General features: G+C 42.6%; 1 protein-coding gene across 12 annotated transcripts in view; it reads left to right on the top strand.

Annotated features, from left to right (window-relative positions):
* Positions 1 to 11,584, top strand: part of eya1 (EYA transcriptional coactivator and phosphatase 1) — a 62,813-nt gene extending 51,229 nt beyond the window's left edge. For all 12 annotated transcript variants that reach the window (XM_080865602.1, XM_080865603.1, XM_080865597.1 and 9 more), the window contains 6 exons: positions 4,980 to 5,038; positions 5,148 to 5,308; positions 5,535 to 5,649; positions 5,995 to 6,116; positions 6,906 to 7,006; positions 9,313 to 11,584. In XM_080865602.1, coding sequence (XP_080721728.1) covers positions 4,980 to 5,038; positions 5,148 to 5,308; positions 5,535 to 5,649; positions 5,995 to 6,116; positions 6,906 to 7,006; positions 9,313 to 9,393 — 639 coding nt within the window. In that variant the 3' untranslated portion in view covers positions 9,394 to 11,584. The remainder of the gene's footprint in view (positions 1 to 4,979; positions 5,039 to 5,147; positions 5,309 to 5,534; positions 5,650 to 5,994; positions 6,117 to 6,905; positions 7,007 to 9,312) is intronic.
* The last annotated feature ends 8,851 nt before the right edge of the window (positions 11,585 to 20,435 follow it).

Genomic DNA, 20,435 nt, shown 5'->3' with positions numbered 1-20,435 from the left:
GGGGTTGATGGTGTGTTTTGGGAGGACTACAAACAGAAAGTGGTGGTTTCAAAGCCATCCTGTCAATCTATGCTCCACAGAGGTCCACATCAACCCCATCCTCCACTATCCGCAAACAGCTGATTCATACACCACTAAGGTGTTCATGGAAAATATAACATTACGGTCTGGTGACAAATGAGGAAATTTTACAGATTTCTAGTCTTGCGTTAAAAAGAAAGATGCAACACCTGCACAACGTAATTTGTGTAGGAAGAGATAGGAAAGTGCACAGATTTGTCCAAACAACAGACCACTCGGCAGGGATAAACTCCTTCACTACGGATTTGTTCATTGCTGGGGGAAAATGCTGAAATGACTGAGATTTGATATGGCATTTAATGTTGCTCTCCTTGAGGTGCGGTTTGGATTTGAAGTGCCAAAAATAAGAAATAATGAGGAGCAGCTCATCTATCACACAGAACTAATTTATACTTTCCGTTGCCTACCTGTGGGGTGTGCCTTTTTTCCTTCTTTCTTTTCTAACTGTAAGCTACAGAGCTCTAAAAAACATTTTGTTAAAATGCAGTTTGCTTCCCTCTGTGCCCCCTTTCCTGGTTGTTGGATTTTTTTAAACCAGCATAGACTTACCTGTGCTTTGTTTGGCACTGCTGTTTGAATTCCATGACTGTTCAAGCACAGATTGTGGATTGGAATGAAGTGGGTTTGAAGAACTCTCCCTTTGTTACCCACATCCTGTGTTTGACCCCCAGATAATCACAGGCCCCCCTCCCATCTGCACCCTCCTCACCCCCCTAGACAGGGGTGCCTTTGGTGGGAACATAGAAGGAAGTTGCTGGGGGTCACAGACCACTGGGGGGGGTGACAGCCTCTACCGGCAGAGTGTTGAGAACCTGCGAACCATGGATGAGCCTTTTTCACATGGCATTAGCCTGTAGGGTCACAGGGAATTTCGCGATGATGGCTGTTATCGCTCACACTGTGGTGTGGGTTGGGTGGCCAAAACACACAGCTCACCTGAGAGAGAAGATGAGATAGGGGGAGAGAGGGGGCAGCTTGGATCTAAAAAGTGGACCCTATTGTGTGGCAGTGACCTAGACCTTCATCGGGGGGGAAATGGTCAAAGAGGGAGTAAACATGGTCCTTTCTGTGTTTTGGTAGCATGCATTGCAGAGTTACCCCGTCTTTCTTCTCCCTACCTCTGACTGCTGCAGTCACCACTCTGAGTTCGATCCAGGGCTACAGGAAGACTCATGCCGTCATCGCTGATTGCTTAATGACAGATGCCAAGGGAACAAAGAGGGCTCTGATAACTTCCTCCCCAGTGAAAGGTTTTCAGCAGACTAGTGGAAAGACAGACAGAAAAAGGAAGAGAGAGTGAATGATGCCGAGATGGAAGCATCCTGTCTTCAATTCGTTTTTTTTTTAGTTTGTGTTTTCTTCTTTCCTGTACAGATAAAAACTGCTCGGTAGCTGAATGAACTCTGATAAAAGAAAAGAACGCCACTGATGAATTTCACAGAAAGACTTGGTGTTTGCATAAGGAGCAATTGCTTCTGGTGGAGGGTCTTCACTTCTTAGTACAGTAGGAACATCTGGTGTAAGTTAGCAGTGATTGTAGGTTTTAGAAAGACCACTGTTTGCTTGGTGAGGGAAGAACGGGGGGATTCAGTGGAAAAGAGGTGTTCAAAAGGTTCTAAGAAATTCTGACTGCCCCTCAATGTGCCACCGTCATGAAAGCCTGTCAGTCTATAGTTAGGATTATACAAACAAAATATTTTTCCTTCTAAGCCTTCAAGCGACAGCAAGTTCAAGACCCTATAATTTATTAACTTTATGAAGTCCTGCACAACTGCAAATAAACTGCTCCTTCATAATGTGGCAATATATAAGTCATAAATTATTATGGTCATGTGATTAAGTACATTTTTTTATTTGCCCTCTTTTGACTGAATTTCCACAAACTATTGTAAAATCCACAGCCTGCTAGTGTTTCCTTCGTTCTGTCGTCTTCGACCTGCTCTGTTCATGGCCCTGTGGTGTTTATGAGGCCTTCAGAAGTGGCTCCTAATGAGTATGTGTAAGAGTTACTGTACGACATTACCCACAGCAACCTCCTCTATTAGCTTTCCCAGAGAGCCAGTGCAGAGGTTTATGCCAGCCCCAGCTGGGAAACGTAATTGTTGAGTTGAGTCTTCTCATTCATCCAGCAACCCAAAATACACACACACACACACACACACACACACACACACACACACACACACACACACACACACACACACACACACACCAAAAAAGCCTTTTCATCTATTAATAAAGCATTGTAACATAATCAAAAAACTATGTAAACATTTCAGAAACAATGAAGCTGAAATGGTGCAGACATTTAAACTCCAAAACCCTGTATTTTTCTTGGCCCCTTTGAATGTTTAACACTTTACATTTGTTGGGGTTTGATGTGTTTATTAGGTTAAATATTTGGACCCATCCATGAAAAATCATTCGTAATCAGGCAGCAGGTACAATGGCTCCAGTTTGGCTTAATTACAGAGACGTATTAATGTGCTTCATGCCATAGTGAAGTATCGCTTGTACGACCTAAAATAGCTCCATTATTAACGTGCTAACAGTGTTCTCAGATATGCTTTGATACACGCTCGGTGTCATACTCTGAAAGAAAACATTACAAGTGAAGAATATAGGGAGCTGTTTTAAACAAGGCTCAATAAATTTGGATAGAATTTTGTAACCAACTCAGTGAAATTGGTAGCAGAAGCTGCTCATCAGCCTATTGTGTCTGCTTCGTGAACAGATCATTACTAGATAACAAAAGCATTCCAGTCACTTACGTCGAAATGGGAGGTCTTTAAAACGAAGCTTAATGAGGTGCTTAACCCAGGATGCTGTTTTTGTTTTCTGAAACAAGCACACACGCCTCTACTGCTTACAGAATTACGTGGAACAATATGCCTGGGTTGAGAGCTATTCTCTGGAAAATTTGGGGATTATTTGTGAACACAAATTATCTACAAGTTTGTTGGCAACAGACCCTCAAGCTGGGACAAATTGTCGAGTTCTTCAACTATTAAAGATCTGCCAGCGAGTGTCTGGAAACAGATTAGGCCGACAGAGCAACAACTCCCCACTTGCAACCCATGTCAGTTGGCAGTTCATCTTCTGAAACACATTGCTTCAAACTCACTCCATGTGAGGTCACTTTGGACTCTATCCCCCAGCCTTTACCCGTTTCTCTTCTCCATCTCCACCTCTCTACCCTTCCACCCCCTTATCGGGGTGCCAGAGCCCCAGAGAGGAGGGGAGAGGGTCACAGGGTCAAAGTCTTTTCCTCTTTGGATCTCGGGGCTTGCTGGGAGAGGCTTGGCGAGAGAATGGCTGCATTAGAGCTGGGGTTGGGGGTCAAGATTTTAATTCTGTTAAAGAACAGCTGGTTTGAGTTTTTCTTCACGTCGCTCTTCCCTCCCTCTCTCCACAAATCCAGGGAGATGAAAAATTTGTTCAGATGGGAACCAGTAAAATAAAAAAGGTTTACGGTCCAAAGCCCTTACCCTTACCCTGCTCTAGCATTAGGGAGGAATGTAATAACGTCAGCATTTGGCCTCAGTTAGACTGACTTAAAACAAGGAAGTCCTTTCTAGGTTTTGGTGTCTTAACAGCCGGATGAAACTTAATTAAAAAGCTCAAAATGTTTGAGGGATTTTTCATACTTGAGACCAGAGGAATTCACTTCCTCGTGTTTCATTTTTCTTGAGAAATTATTAACATAACTTTAAACAGGTGAGACAAACTTTTTTGGCAATTGCGTAACCACTTTAAAATCCTTAGCCTTCCTAAAAAATGAGAAGACAAACTAAATCATGGTGGATCAAGTGCTCTCTGTGTTATTCACACTGGATTAAAACTGACTGAAACAAATTTAGAAGTAACATAACATGAATTTCAAACCTTTTTCCTCTTATCTAGGCTATTGCTGAACCTCCTTATGGCAAAATTGCTAACCACACAACATCAAAGAAAAAAAATAGCAGCTGAGCTACTTTGTTTTTCTTTGCCCCACATGTCATATGCTTATCTAGATGCCAAGGCAGGACTCCCTCACCTTTCGCCACTGATGGGGTGGAAAGAGGGCAGGAAGGAGGAGGCACTAGAGGGCTCCCATAAATGGAAAACTAATAACAGATTTTATTTTAGTCTGCTTTCCCCTGCGCTCTTTTACCGGTTGGCTGGCTCACTAGCCCCGGGGCTGTGTTGGTGTGTGGCGCAGCAGCAATCAGAGGTCATAATTTCATTGGCGGTTAGCATCAGGTTCAATTTTTCTAGTAGGTTACATTTACCAAAGTCTGGATTGTGTTACTGTGTACCGGTAGAATCAGTGCAGGGCTGCAGAATCCTGCTACCTTTCCAAGAGGAGCCAGGCAACCCCAAAGGGGAAAAGGAGTGTGCGCATATGTTTGGAGATGGACACACACAGAGACACATACACATGCACAAACCATTAGTGCCAAGATGCTTGTACTAGCTAGCTCTAGTCCTTCTACTATGTAGAGTGTGTGTGTGTATGTGTATATATATATGTGTGTATATATATATATATATATATATATATATATATATATATATATATATATATATATATATATATATATATGTATATGTATGTGTGTGTTCATCTGTAATCTTATACATAGAGGAGGAAACCTGGCGAGTGTTTACAGTTTCTTGATTGAGGCTTATTGGTTATGTGCAGGAGTGTCCACATCTTTAGATGTCTTTCAGGCTGATGGTACAGTTTATTTTTATTTAGACCTTTGAGCTGCTGCATAGTAAATCAAAAAGGGGAAGAGCTGATTCAAAAGGAAATGGGGAGGCTGAATGTCTACAGGGAGTACAAAAAATACTGGGAACATACAGGAAGTGTCCCGCATTACACAATTAAGTGATTGTTTTGTGTATTTTAGGAATGTGACCAGGTGCACATCGACGATGTGTCCTCTGACGACAACGGCCAGGATCTAAGGTACAGCAGTGATTCATAGTTAGTCAACAAGAACTGCATCATATGCTCGGCCGCCACGAACAGTGAAACAGGCTTGTGCTAACACATTCTTTCTCTGCCCTTATTTTAGCACGTATAACTTCAGCGCTGATGGTTTCCATGCAGCAGCTACCAGTGCCAACCTATGTCTGGCCACAGGCGTACGGGGAGGCGTGGACTGGATGAGAAAGCTGGCCTTCCGCTACAGACGAGTAAAAGAAATTTACACCACCTACAAAAATAACGTTGGAGGTAATCCCCGGCAAGCAGAGCTGCCCTGTACTGATTTTTTGAGTAGAAATGACTTTGCACATGTACGTTCCCTCATTATGTGCGTGTTTGTGTGAGGGTACGCTCGTGTTGGTGCATGCGTTCTAAAAGCACACATGCCCCCACCACTTGGTCAGGGTAAATTTTGAAAACTTCGCTGGTATTCGGGGGGCCCGTCCAACCTAAACAATGTTACCCTGCGTTTCAGGTCTGCTGGGCCCGGCCAAAAGGGAAGCCTGGTTGCAATTGCGAGCAGAAATTGAAGCCTTGACGGACTCCTGGTTAACACTGGCACTGAAAGCACTAACATTAATCCACTCAAGGTAGGACTCCAGTGAGGAAAATTTTACACAGTCCCATACCGCACATATATAAATTTGTATGTGGTGTGGAGTACCCCATTCTCCCACATTATTAGAAAAACAGCAACGCTATGCATTTGTCTTTTTTAGACAGTCTTTATCTGCTCGTTTAGAAAAATACGTGTGCTAGGAGATCCGACTTGAAAAAGGAGCTGAAACGCAATCCTTCATTGCAGGATACTATTTAAAGAACTGATTCATTGCAGTGTCTTTATTTTCTGCACACTGTGTTTTCTTTTGTCCTCCCACAGAGTGATTTTGAATGATGTCACCTCTTTTTCTGCTCCTCTGTCTTTGTTACTGCAGGTCAAACTGTGTGAATATCTTGGTGACCACCACGCAGCTCATCCCTGCCCTGGCTAAGGTCCTGCTCTACGGATTGGGAATTGTCTTTCCTATCGAGAATATTTATAGTGCAACCAAAATAGGTAAAGACTGCATTCTGAAATAGTTTGTTTGTTTTATTTTTTATGTGGCTTTGAGACACAAATGTCTATTTATTTATTTTTACCCCGGTGAGGTAAAAACAGTTACAACATACATGCTGCTAAAGTGACAGGACTGAGGCACGGACGGGGTGGGAGATTGAGTCACCGGAGAGTGTTGATGTTCTTGTGTGAAGGAGTAGTCCCAATCAGCCTAGGATTATTTTCTTGGAGCTGGGCCTGTGCTGGGCCTCTTCAGGCCTCTCCTGCTCAATCTCTGCATATGAAACCACTTCTGCACATTTATGTCATTCCAGCGCAACAGGGCCCCGTCCTCTTCCTCCTCCTCCACCTCCTGCTTTTACCTCCTCACTTTCCCCGTTTTCTTTCTTTCTTTCTTTCTTTTTTACTGTTTTAAATGCAAAATAAACATCAAGTTTCACTCTTGCATCAATATCTGACCCATCAGCTAAGAGTTCAGGGAGAGAAAGAGACACAGTGGTCTTCAAAACCAGACCCTGTAGCAGGACTGATTTGCCTGTTTGTTCTAGATTTAAAGAAGAGAGGGGCAAAGTTAATGCTTTTAAGATTGTCTTTATCTGGGGGACAATCTTATCACATCTCCTTCCTGAACCCACTGTTTACAGTCTTCCCTTCTTTGTAAATTTGGTGTTTTAAAGAGGCTCTTGTCACCCTCGGCTCCTAAATCAACTTTGAGCGTGTGTGTGCCTGCATATCTTTTTTGCATCCACGTAATGCTTTACTAAGAAACTGCCCTCAACTTCTTCACAGGAAAGGAGAGCTGCTTTGAGAGAGTAATTCAACGGTTCGGGAGGAAAGTTGTTTACATTGTTGTTGGAGATGGGGTAGAAGAGGAGCAAGGCTCAAAAAAGGTAAGAGGTTTTAAAATAATAGATAAAGTAAACAACATGCACACTTGTATGTCTTTAGGGTATATTTACATGGTGAAAACAACCATGAGAACCACATAAAGTGTGGAGCAAAGAACTCGTGAGTAGTTTTCATAAGGGCAGGAGTTCATTGTGAGGGAACACCGAACATACCTGCCATACTTTTCCAAAGAAAGGAATCAGCGCTCCGGCTTTCCTTCTCAAGAGTCTTTGCTTTGCTTTCATTTGTTTATCCTCTTATACGGCATCCAAGCACAAGAGAGAAAGTCTGTAGTGTGTAATCAGCCCTCTTCCTCCACCATCTCAGGTTTACAGAGCAGGGGAGGGGAGAGATGGCATAATTATATATTCCTGCTTGGTGCTCTGAGCAGTGTGAATGCTGTATGTGTAACGCTAGACAAGCCCTTTCAGGCATGTTGAAGGCGCATCGTAAATAGAGCGCACATAAAGGCGACTTAAATCATTGTTGATGAAATTAGAATATTTACTGCAATGACAAGCCTGTTAGCACGAGATGGATCAAGGAGGGCTCGCTGCCGACCTCCGCCCACGCTCTTGCAGGAAGCATGACAGTATCTGTTCAGATGAATTTGATGTCTCGCTGTTTTTTTTTCTCTTCCCCATTTTTTATGTTACTTGTTGGCTCTTGCTCCAGATCTTGTGCATTCAGCATTCCTGTCAGGTTTGGATGTAAAGCAAATGCTGCATGTGAGACTCACACAGCAAACACGCTCTTTAGCAAATGAATCAGCGGCTCAGGAGAATACTTCCCTGACAGTTATGATGAGCTGCCGTGTCACGCTGAAGACATTGAGTTTCCCTTTGAAAGTCCTCCAGCTCCTTCTTCACCTGTTTCTCCGTAAACAGAGCAGAAGCACGAGGACCGACGCAGAGCGATTAGGCAGCTATTAGAGAGAAGTAAGAGCCTTTACCCTGGATAAAAGCGTAAAGCAATAGCTCTGTGTTATGAAAAGCGAACACGCCCTGGGAATGTGGTCTTGAGGGATGATTGTGGAAAAAGATGCAAATATTTTTACTCAGCTTTGAGTTGTTGGAGAGTGACATTGATGGAAGAATAAGGTGTTTTTTTTCTCCTCCATTTGAGTGGTGCAAGTCCCGCGACATGCCATGCAGTAAAAGGTTTCTGTGTCAACATCAGAGAGAAGGTGAAATAACACAACAATTTCACCCGTCAGGAGGCGCATATCAGACGTGACACATCGTGGAACTACAAAAGCAAAAGTCTGAAACTTCTCCCAGTTCTCATTCCTTCACTTACAAAAAAAAAAAGAAAGAAAGAAAAAATTCACAATCCCTGTCTTCAGTTATTGCCTTCGCTTGGGAGAGACAGCAGAGATAACATCGCCTGCTTTTAAACTTAAAAGCAAAGACAATTTACAAAACAAAAAGCAAAAGAGCTTTTTAAGGGTCAGTGCAGGCTCTCCTAAGCGGAACATACGCCTGGGAGAGGCCATACCTTTGATAAGGGGAGGGTAATGGGCTCCACACACTGAGGAGCTGAGGACTCTACCTGACAAGCTCCTTTCATTCTCTACGACTCAGGTTTCTTCCCCCATCCTTTGCCTGGGAACAACAGCTCATTTGCACTGTCCTAAACACACACTGGCAGGCAGGAGGTTCATTCAAAAGACACTGTGGGGAGTTCATTTCTGTTCAAGTTAAAGACAGTCAGTGCATTAGTCTGGTGGTATAAAACTCCACTTTGATGCAGCAAAGAAATTAGTTACAGGTACAGATGTACAATTTGGCTGCACGGACTTATGCACAAGGGAGCAAGAGGAGTAGGTGGGGTGCGTTAATGATATGATTGCTTTTCCTGGTGAGTGGACCAGGCTTGCTTCATTCACTAAACATATTACCGCAGTATAAAGAATAAGAAATCAGTTTAGAAGGCCTGCAAGTGTTGGTCTGTCCAATTCTAACAGTGTGTGTTCTATGTTAAAGGCTGACTAAAAAGTATATATTTTGTCCATAACATATTCCAAAATTAATTGATATGATTTGCAATCATGAAAAGAAACAAATGCACTCATCTTTTAATAAATAACTAAAAGGATTGATAAATATTTTGCTCATTAACATCTAGCAATTTTACCCTTTTATACTCTAAGGTGCATTTTCCTGATTGGAATAGAAGTCATTTTTATTCATGTAAATGGCTAAAAAGATAATTTTAAAAAACTGATTAATTCGTTTTTTAATTAGTTTGAGAATTTTGAGTTTTGTGTTTAATAAAACTAAAAAGATGCTTTCTCTTCCACCCACAGCACAACATGCCCTTCTGGAGGATCTCCAGCCATTCAGACCTCATGGCCCTCCACCATGCTCTAGACCTGGAGTACTTGTAGCACCACACCACCAACGTGTACCCCTGCTCCGCTTCGGCACACCACACAACCTTTCACCTTCGCCCTCCAGCCCCATCCCACGCTTGCCACGGACCCCACAGCTCAGAAAAAAAAAAGACAAAAAAACCCAAAAAAACCAGCCGTGTTGCTGTGCTGCCTGGCGTCTGTCTGTCACTACATAGGAAGAAAAGAAGGGGAGAACGGAAAAAAGTAGACTGAGCACACGGTTAACGTGCTGACATACGGTCACACATCGTCTTAACCCTAAACTCTTTCCTTCTTTCTTTTTTCCGGCGAAGCGAAGGAGAGAGAGAGAAAGAGGGAGCGAGGTGAATTTACGGCGCTGCAGCTGCTTGCCCTGGTTACTGTGAATTGGCCGCTTTCTGAAGCTGTCAAAGTGTTTTACGGCCCCCTGTTTGTGCCGGGACTCTGTCAGGGTTCACACCTGTGAGGAGAGCAGAGCTACTGATGGCCTCGCCTCGCTTCGCCTCACTTCGCCCCAGAACTCAGTTACAGCGAACTGCAGGGCCCACAGCTACTGGTGGTGACTTTTCTGCGTCCCTCTGGCTCGCCCCATGTCTGCTCTTCGCCTCCGCTTTATTTCTGTTCCTCTGTTCACCCACTTCGTAGCCTCCCCTTCGCTGTGGGGCAGAAAGACAAAGCAAGTGCTCCTCTGTAAAGCGTCGGCCTGGGAGCTTTGTGCTTCTTATTTATGAACAGACACTTTGTGAGTGGCACCGCGCCACCGAGAAGGTACCTCGATGATAAAAGACTCGTGCCTTTTACAAAGTACTATTGATTTCCACCGCAGCGAGAGGAAGACTTTTATGGAAGAGAGAAGAAAAGGGGGTTTTCTAATAATTTAAGAAAATTACAAAAAACTTTATTTACAATGCTGAGACAATCATGTACAGAGGAAATCTTTTTGTGTGTGTGTGTGTGTGTGTGTGTCTAAGTTTGTAATCACTGGACTATTCCTTCCTATATTCATTTTAGGTACATGCTCTTGAAAGATGGCAATGCTTTTTCATTGAAGTTTAAAAAAAAAGGCATCCCATCGCGCATAAGCTTGTGCGAGGACGCCTGAAAGTGTTGATGTGTTAAAGTTACGTTCGATAAACAAAATGTGTAGATATTGGGATTTTGTGATAAATTGTTTTGTCAAGACCAAAAGCATGGATGTCAAGTGTCAAGGACCTTTCTTTTCACTCTGTGATGTTTTCTCGTCCTTACAGGAAACTTCAGTCACACACTTTATATAGAACAACAGGTCTCTTCTTACTATACGTCCTTCTCGGACACATATATCAAAGGGAAAATATACATTGTTTTTTTTCTTTAGTTATGCAGGAAGGTAGCTCACAACCTTGCGTCCTTATGGCATTTCACCAGCTTGCAGCCCTGACCCCATATATTCAAAGGCAAACACAATTCTGATGAGGGTTTTGGATACGGCAGACAGGAATTTCTGAGAGCCATTTTAATGTCAAATTTGAATAAATCTGATGTTTGAAAAAAACAAACAAAAAAGCAGGCTTGAATAGGTTTTATTATCTTTTATACAAGCACTATAACAACTCTTGTACAGCAAGCGTAATTTTGTATACTGTAGTGTTTTTATTTCGACTTTGAGAATACATTCTGTGTCCCTCTTTGAAGCAGCTGAAGTACACGAAGCCCTTTTTCGTAGCGCTTCTGCATCTGTGGACGGGGAAACCATAATTAGCATTGAGAGAAAAGCCACTAACTTCGAGAGGTTTGTGAACATACAGGACATGTGCTATCGACTGTGAATTTCTTAAACAGAAACCGACTCGTTCTGTTTCTAATTTCTTTCCCTCCTTTGCACATGATCACTGTTGTCCTTTTACATTTCAATTCAAATCCTTCTCTCTTCTGACGTACCCCTCCCCCCCCCGCCCCGGCAGTCACACGGGGTATCTACATATTGCTGCTAGATCAAGGTAATGGTAGGTAAATAGAGGAAATGTTTTATAGATTCATACAGCATGCTTTTTTTTTTTAATTATGTTGCAATCATAAATGCAAACTGGAAATACTTTACACTACATGGGCCTCATTGTGGAAAAAAACGCAAAAGATTGTCGTGTCTGCAAATTATGTGTACAGATGTTTTTGACATTATTATTTGATTGTGTTTAAATTAATAAAACTGATTTGTGAACTGTTACACGTTGCTGACATTTTGTCCCCTTTTCTTTAAAACTACAACATAAAATTTAACATTTTTGTTTTTTTGAAGAGCAACATTATTGCCCCCCACAACCACCATGACTAACCACCAGTGTCCAGATTGACACAGATGCCATAGGGTTCAGACACTAATCCTACCAGGAAGTAAACAGAAACTGGAGCTCTTACAAGTCTAGACCAAACAACAGCCCATACCCTTTACACACACATGCTAATCACATCCCTTTATTAATCTTCCCAATGACTACAACAATAACTTCTTTTTTTTTTACACATCAAAGCCACATATGAATTTAGACATGTCTTTGTGACTGTTAGATTATAACATAACATTAGGATTCTCTAAATGCCTGCGTCTTAAGTGTCTCTTAAAGCATTCTTTACGCTGTTTTTGATTGCATCTCTGTTAAAGGCACAGTTCAACCCCAAATCCAAGTTATATATTTTTCTGCTGAGAAGAAGAAAACCTGTATAAACTGTCTTACTTGCATGCTTTGTTATGTTATTAGCACCTTAATGTGGGAACTATTGTCTGTATTCTGTGTACAATCCACTGTAGTGAAGGAGGATAGCAGAGGATTGGTGTGACAGAAGAGGATGCCAGAGATAAAATAGATGGATGCAGATGATCTGCTGTGGCGACCCCTAAAGGGACCAGCCGAAGGAAGAAGTCTACATCCACGATCCATTACATCTCAGTCAAGGAGGGTCCCATTCATTTGTCCGTTCTCAGAGCATTTGGTCACTGGTTCCACGCTTCCTGTTGCAAAGTTCTTTGGTACGCTCCCTCTCGCAGCCTGAGATCATCTAATCAAAGGCTGTAGTTAGTCCCACGAACTCGTTTTAAGACCAGAGGTGATAGATCTTTTAGAGCGGTGGCCCCCAGGTTGTGGAATGCTCTCCCTCCATCATTACGTTGCCTTGATTGTATTTATTCTTTTAAAAAGCAGCTTAAGATTCATTTATTTAGGTTGGCTTTTAGTTAGATTTTTGCTGTATGTTTGATTATTAATGTATTCTATGTATTTCTGTTTTATATTACTGTGAAGCACTTTGTGGTTTTTATCCTGTGAAAAGTGCTATATAAATAAATTGATTTGATTTGATTTCGTAGAACGAAAATAGTTCCTAATATGTAAAGATTAAGGGTGTCCCTTTCATCTGAGCTGAAGGTAGCTAGCTGACTGCTTGTTTTAGGGAGGCGACAAAAAAGTTTGCAGATTTTTTTGGTGCTTCGAACGCAACAAGAAAAGAGTCAAAGATTTCTGTAGCCCCAAAACTGGGCAAGCCACAAAAACAATCTAGATGGCTAGCATACATGGCAGTTCAGCAGAAAAAATGCACATTTGATATGGGGGTGAATTTCTCCTTAATTTGATTTCTTTTTTCATTCCTGTGAGAAAGTTTACTTGATACCTTCAACAATATATAACATGCATCGTGCATGTTTGAGTCTCTGGAACCTGAGCCAAAATATAACCTAATATTTAGAATGCTGTAGTTCTATCCTAATAGTCTAACGGAGCCTCCATGCCTAATTTACGCTTATCAAACCACTCCAATTCAGAGAGAGTTAGTTTAAATAACATGTGAAAAATATTTATGAGCCTCATTTTATGAGGTGGTCACAGCTAAGACAGTCCAGTGTGTTACACTAGCCTGGACAAGGAAGAAAGTGTCTGGCCTCCAAAACCACGGTGGGAGAATTAAGCATGCATGGAATTTTATTTAGAGCCACATGGCCCGTTTAATATCCAGATCAATTATGTCTTCAGATGGAGAGGGAGTGATGGCCAGGGAGAGGCATGTGCGTCTGCCAGGCTGGACAAAGCAAGTCGGGGCGCTGCCATCGGAATGCACCAGCACAATGACCTCTAATGTGCTTTTCCCACTTCTGAACAGCTGAAAGACTAAGTGGTGTCTGAGGTCCCGACTGGATTTCTCTTTCGAGGAGCGGAGCGCTGCTCTCTCACAGAATAGAGGTCTGTTCTCTTTGATAAGTTTTCCCGATGTTCAGAGACCTGGCAGAAATAGTCAGACACAACCAGACCAGACATTTTGAGAAAGAAAAAATGGGTGTTGAGAGTGTCGGCCAGCCATTCTGGCTGCTCGGACAAAACAGACGGGAATAAAAACAAGAGCCAGATTGTGTCTGTTTGGCTCGTGTCACTCATCTGGTTTAAAGTCCTCTATCAGGTCTTTAATGTCTGGCGAGTTCTACCAACCTTTGCAGGGCGATGTATGGCCCGGCTGTTACATGTAGGTTTCACAGTACTTTAATCAGTCTTAACAGTAACCACGTAATTCTCAAGAGCCCAGATCTTCACTGAACTCCCACCCACATCCTTGTAGAAATAAAAGGCACCACTACCTTGCAGATCCCATGTTGGGCATTCCTCTCTGGGACGTCCCAGCAAAGTGCCCGCCCTCCATAAAACTGTACTGCAATAATAAACAACATCATTGGTGATTTACGACCTTGCCCAGACAGTGATTTCATGCAGATTTTCATAGAGGGGGGCCTCTGACGGTGCATCACAATTGAACTAATATTGTATTACATGTATATCAAACTCCCCTCCAAAAAACCTGATCCACATCCACATGAGCCACATCTCTTTTACGAGCAGGAAGCCTATTAATAGTCCTGTGTTCTCTTGGTGGCTAGTGTGTCTCAACTTTAGGGGAATTTGTGTCTGTAGCAAGCAGATGTCCACAGGCTGAGACAATAAGAAAGAGGGGGGAACTGGAGACATTTTGACACAAAGCTTTTACCCTCAGCAGTGCTGTGAGGAGTTTCTGCTCAATCTAAGAAGCAGAAGCTCATGCTGTTGGGACATTAAATCAAGCTTTTCTTCATTCTTGGTTTGCCTGATGCTATTTGTCTTGGGGCTGGATATCAAACCCACTGACACTGATTACAATGCCTACATGAGTGCTTTCAAGATAGGGAAAAGCTTCCAACTCATTTTCCTCAAGTGCATGGCTCTGTTAGCACTGGCAGGCAGCGAGAGTGGCAAACCTGTTGTCATGCTGTGGTGGGCAATGGTGCTAAACTAGGCCCTTTTGTTTACTGTTTGTTTATTTCTCAGTTACTGGGATTTGACAGACAGAGTAGGACAAGGACAGCTGGCAATCAGGAAGCTGTGGATGCCAGGGATCTCGGCCAGGAGTGTCAATGCCGAAGGGGCCGGGTGTCCACAGCTATGCCTGTCCAATGCAGACGAGGCATTCTCAAGTAAATCAAGACTGTGACACGCCATTAGTGTATGTTGGTGGAGGGTCTGATTGGGCCAAAATACTTTGGTCATGGGTGTAAATGAACTTGCTGAGTGGATTGTGCCGCGTAGAGGTCAGCCACGGTTAATTTGCGTACACACATTCAGACGCCTGCTAGATGAACCATGTATTGTATTAGGATTTTCCAGCTTCTAGTGTTGCAAATTGTGTGAAATCTTACCAGAAGTGGTTGTTTTGATAGAGCCCAGACTGTTAATAAAGCATTGAGGTACAGTGGTAGTCACTGTGGATGGAGCCTCTCATCGTGCGTCCCACATCGAGGTCGGAAGCATACTCGCTTGCGGACACGGAAAGCTGTGGACGCAATGGATAAGAAGTCTTTCCTGTTATATTTTGTTGGAGTACACTTGGAGTACAGCTGAAGGACAAATGCATGGTTCCAGTGATCATAAAAGAATGACGTAAACAGATGTGCAATCGTTGCCCCACTCAGACTTGAGCTGACTCGCATAGTTGGACATAACTCAGCAGTGGTTGCTGCAGCTTATGTTTAATTAATATGACACACAGCAGTGTGGCACTGCTGTTTCTGCGTAGTCGGCTTTTCTTTGTTGAATTTGGATGTTTTCCCCGTGCCTGCATGGGTTTTCTCTGGATAAAGCATGCATGTTAGGTCAGTGGGTGATTCTAACTTGATCCTATGTGTGAACGTGAGCATGAATGGTTGGGACAGTTGGGATAGGCAACAGTCCCCCTGAGATCCTGAATTGGATAAGCTGCTGAAAAAAGAGATGGATGAAGTAGAAACATGTTATAATGTAGCTTGATGTCCGTTTAGTAGCCTAAGCCCTAACTCACTGCTGTGTATCACCTACAAAAATACTTCTACAACAACTGATGTAGTTTGGCAGGTATTGAAACTCCTTCTCTAAGCAAATTCAGCAGCATCAGGCATACTTTCAAATAACCTCACACCACAGCTCATAACCTCTGCGAGGTTGCAGTGTTTGAGTAGCTATGAGAGCAAGCAGCGTTGCCAGGCCCAGAGTTGGACCTGTGCTCACTTTCTGCCCAACCACACGTCACCTCCACCTGCATCTGTGGTCAAACACACACACACACTCCCTAGTATTTACTGGGCCCACTGCACCATTCCATTTGAAGGTGAGTGCCACAATTTTATATGGCCCGGCTAAAGCCACCCCCACAACCGTGAGCGTGCTTGCGTGTAAGTGTGCAAGTGCAACCCTTCTAAGCTAACTCAAGAGCTATGAGCTACCAGGTCCCTGAGGGTTTATTTAACAGCCCTTCTAGACCTCCCTGTTTGCTGTCTGTGTGTGTGTGAACATGTGTAGCATATTTACGTGAATGTGCATTTGTGTGAGTTTTTGTAGCGTTAAGTGTGTGTTTGCACGGACCTCCCTCGCGGGTGTTAATTGGGCCAGCTCCCTCCAGTTAGGTCTCGGACTGAGGCCAAGCTCCCTCTCGTCTGGCAGGAGAAACAGCCTCTGAGCCATTTTAATAAACTCGATGTCATCTGTTAATAAAACAGCCTCGAGTCCCACCTTGGCTTGTTTTTGCTCGATAAGTCATGGGTGATGTTTCCGTTCTCCCCACATATTTCTTCTTTAAGAAGAAATGAAGGAAAGGTGAAACCTGTTCATTTTATTTTATGTCCTCAAACACTAAACACAGCAAAGGTAACTAGTTTTCTCTGGTTTTCCGTGTGTGTGTGTGTGTGTGTGTGTGTGTGTGTGTGTGTGTGTGTGTGTGTGTGTGTGTGTGTGTGTGTGTGTGTGTGTGTGTGTGTGTGTGTCTTTATTCAAAGAGTGATTTGTTCTAGATCTTTAAGGGGTCAGTTATAGTTAAATGTACCCTGAAACGTGTTAGGTGTGCAAATAAAATCCACTGTATTCACTACAACAAACTTAAAAAATAAGGGTGTTTTACAGTAAAATACTGTTGTTTGAGAATACAGCTGAATACCGTTAACCAAATGGTAATAATGATAATAATGTATTAACAACAAGCTACTGTACAATCATGTTATATATGAATTTAAATCATGTTGCATCAGGGCAGACTCAGGTAGCCATAAAATATTGTAGTAACCTAAAGAAACGGATTATGAACAGCCCAAAGAACCATGGAGTTTCGGTTTCAGTTGTTTGGACAACAAACAGTTTTAACTTTTATCTAGCAGTGGGTAGCATGATGAGCATGAATTAAATACACTACGCAGAACTTGAGGTTGTGCAGCACATATGGTAAGGACAACTGTTCCTAAGACTGGCATCTTCTCATAGTTTAATAAACTGCATTTAGAGTACATTCATAATGGGAAATAATACTCTGTTTTGGGAGACAGATCTTCAGGTTAAATATTTGTTGGGATTAAGGTGGTGTCTACAAGAACATTGGTACTTTAGTAACCATAGTCTTTTCTATGTGCTTTGGTCCTCCGTACAACCGTACACGGCATTTTAGGTCAGAAACAAAGGTTCTGACTCGTTCAGCGATGAAGAAACTACAGTTCTGTGTTTGTACGTGGACGAGGCAAAATAAGATTCTCAAAAAATCCCTGTTTTTTAAGAAAATGCTAGTGTAGGTTTGGACATAGTCCAATTCACAAACTTGTTACGTACATGATAACATGAAGGTTGTTCCAAGTATCTCCACTACACACTCATTGTGTACAGCTCCAGCACGATGCTGATGGCAATCAGTCAAAATAATGCTTGTGATTCCATCAAAAAGGCTTCAGAGCATTTCATTGTATTATATATTATACTGTAAGATACTATATAGTTCAATACTGTAGTAGTGTTACAAGAAGAACCTTGCCTAATTTAGCACGCAAGTTTTTTTAATCATTATAATTTTTACAATGTTGGAATAGTAATAGTAACCTCAAATAAGGATAACCAAAAAGCTTCCAATAATTCCATATTTAGAGTCTAATAGGAGTAAGAATGAAAAAAATCATACAATTTTGGCATCAACTGAAAATACAGAGGGACATTATGTCTAAAAAGAAGGCGCACAATAGTTGTTTTATGCCACGTGTTTTTCTCTAATGGTATCTTCACTTTAGTCTCCTGTTTTTTTCTTGAGGCCGTGGTGGCCCAGTAGGAATGTTAATGTCCTGTTCCAGTTGGCTGAAAATGTTTCTGCCTCTATCTGGGCCCCGGACTCAGAGGAGATGTTAGGTAGCACAGTGTGACGAGCCGCTGTGACAGGAGAAAAATTTTCTATATCCTGGGTGACTCCGCTCTTCTTGGGGATTACAAAGGGTTTAACTGGGGGATGAAGGAGAGTAAAGTGGTAAGTGACATTTCTGGTCTGGGAATATGGCAATCAGCAGCATGGAGTCCTGCCAAGTCTAACGGCCGGGCCAGAAAATGCTAAAAAGGCTTGGGAGAGTGTAAACAAACGCAGCACTGGCTAGCAGTGCGGGAAGGAGGGGAAAGGAGGGAAGGGAGGAGGAGGGAGTCCAGGGGGACAGATCTGTTAACCATCAGTGGCTGCGTTTCATCCCGCCGCCCGTCTCCAAAACCTTCAAGGGAGGCTTTGTGTACCTGCTCTGCAGACAGGAGCTGGGAATTTGGGGAACAGGAAACCAAGGCTTGCCTCCATCCCTCCTTCCCCACAACCTAAACCCGTTCTCTTTCCCTGTGCCCCCGGCTGCCCTGCAACACACACACCCTGCATTCACCACATGCGATGCCCTCTCTCTTTCGTCACCCCCCGCTAACTTTTATACCTCTACCCTGAATGAGCATGTTGTACAGTAGGCCATTCAAAACACCCACACCCACACACTGGCAGGCAGGACTGATAAGGGGACACTGGCTTGTCCTACTACTTCTTGATGTATCAAAGAATAAATGTTTTTTCATGAGCTTACTTTTAAATCCAAAAGAATACTTCAGGTTAACATTTCCATCAGCAGTAGTCATTTCTCAGCTTCGACATGAATGCACAAAGCTTGTCCTGCATGAAGGCTTACATCCTACAGGCTGAATAAACCAGAGTCGAGGTATTTTAACCTTAATGCATAATTCATGATTCTTCCTCTGAACCACCAAACAAGCGTACAACACTGAGAGAGCTCACGATGTTAACACTTACATCACCACGGACTGCCATTTGGCTTTTTCTACCTTTAAAACCCGGAGAGCAGCCAAATGGCTTTTAGCTAAGCTTTAGCTTCAGCCAAGTGGAAGCTAAATTGGCTAGTCATTCATATGTATATTAGGTTGTTACCTGGGAATTCTGGAGGGAGGGGAGTGGGGGTGTGTGATTGAGGGCGTGGGGGAGCTGCTAAAAGCTGTGCACTTCCTTTTGTGTTTCATCTTGATGCATTCTCAATCATCCAGGGAAATAAATCTCCAAAAGTCACCAACTTGGAGTGTTTCAGTTTGCCATCTTAGGGAGAAATCAACACACATGGGTGTAGGTCCTTTGTTGCTGAGATTTATTGATAAAAACAGTACAAAAAATCAACCATTTGTACACATTTTTACAAATAATTATAAAAAGTGAGTGAGTACATTTCAACATTTTCAGCAATCACTCACAATCCTGGCACTGCCATGGTATCTGTAGTCTGCATTTACCACATGTGTATCTGTTGCAGTGAACACATCGCACAGTGGCATGATTGTTCTTGCAATTGTGTTTGACCTGACACATGGCTCTTTTTCCAGGGCTCGGTGTGGAGGGTTGTGTCAAAGGCAACTGTTCTTTTCTTGCCTTCTTCGCAGCTACATGAGAGTGAGCTAACTCCCTTGCAAGACTCTTATGAGGTACGTCACAACTGGTGCGCAACTTGAAGGATATTAATGATGACAAAAAGCTGATAGGCCTGTTACTTAGGCCTAAGATTAGTTTGGGTAGAGTGAGAGTTCAGAAAAATAATCCATGACAAACAGTGACTGTATTCACTATCTGCTATTACAAGGTACAGCAATGCCGTCAAGCTTTCGATTTCTCCGTGTACTATTACGATGTCCAAGATGATACGTAAGAGGTCATAAAAACAATCCAAAGGAGAAGGCCAGCCATTTTCTTACCTGCTTATCCAAATCTAGGTTGAGTCGGGGTTGAAAGCTAGACCAGCTGTCATAGGCCAAGAGGCAGGTTACACCCAGGATGGATCATTCAGAGGGAAGCGAAGTCAGAAGTTTCACAAACTGACTCTTGAGGCAGACTCCCAATAGATCCCGATGTTATGCTGTCAATCTTTAAGGACAAAACTAAACCTCAGGGCTGCAAAGCGAAGGCAATTTTGGCTTTTACATCTCATTTTTATATCTAATTTACCCCATCTATTTTTTATCACTTGTGTAATTTGTGTATTCAAGTTGTGTCTTAAAGTTGTACGTTACTGGTGATTTCTCTCATTCAGCTTCCAGTTCTACTAAAGACTCTCCAAGTAGTTGGCTGTTCCTGCTGTCTAAATGGCTAACAAAAGATAAATAATATGAGTGTCACAACTAGGCCCTGGTGGCCAGTAGTTTGCATGGAAAATGCATAATAAAGATTCCACATTTGCATTTCTTGATTCCAGGACCTTTCCTTTAGAT

This window comes from Rhamphochromis sp. 'chilingali' (genome assembly GCF_963969265.1).
Source record: "Rhamphochromis sp. 'chilingali' genome assembly, chromosome: 18".
In the NCBI taxonomy this organism is placed as follows: Eukaryota; Metazoa; Chordata; class Actinopteri; order Cichliformes; family Cichlidae; genus Rhamphochromis; species Rhamphochromis sp. 'chilingali'.
Note: the sequence above shows the minus strand (reverse complement) of the source record. Positions and strands in the feature narration are given on the sequence as shown.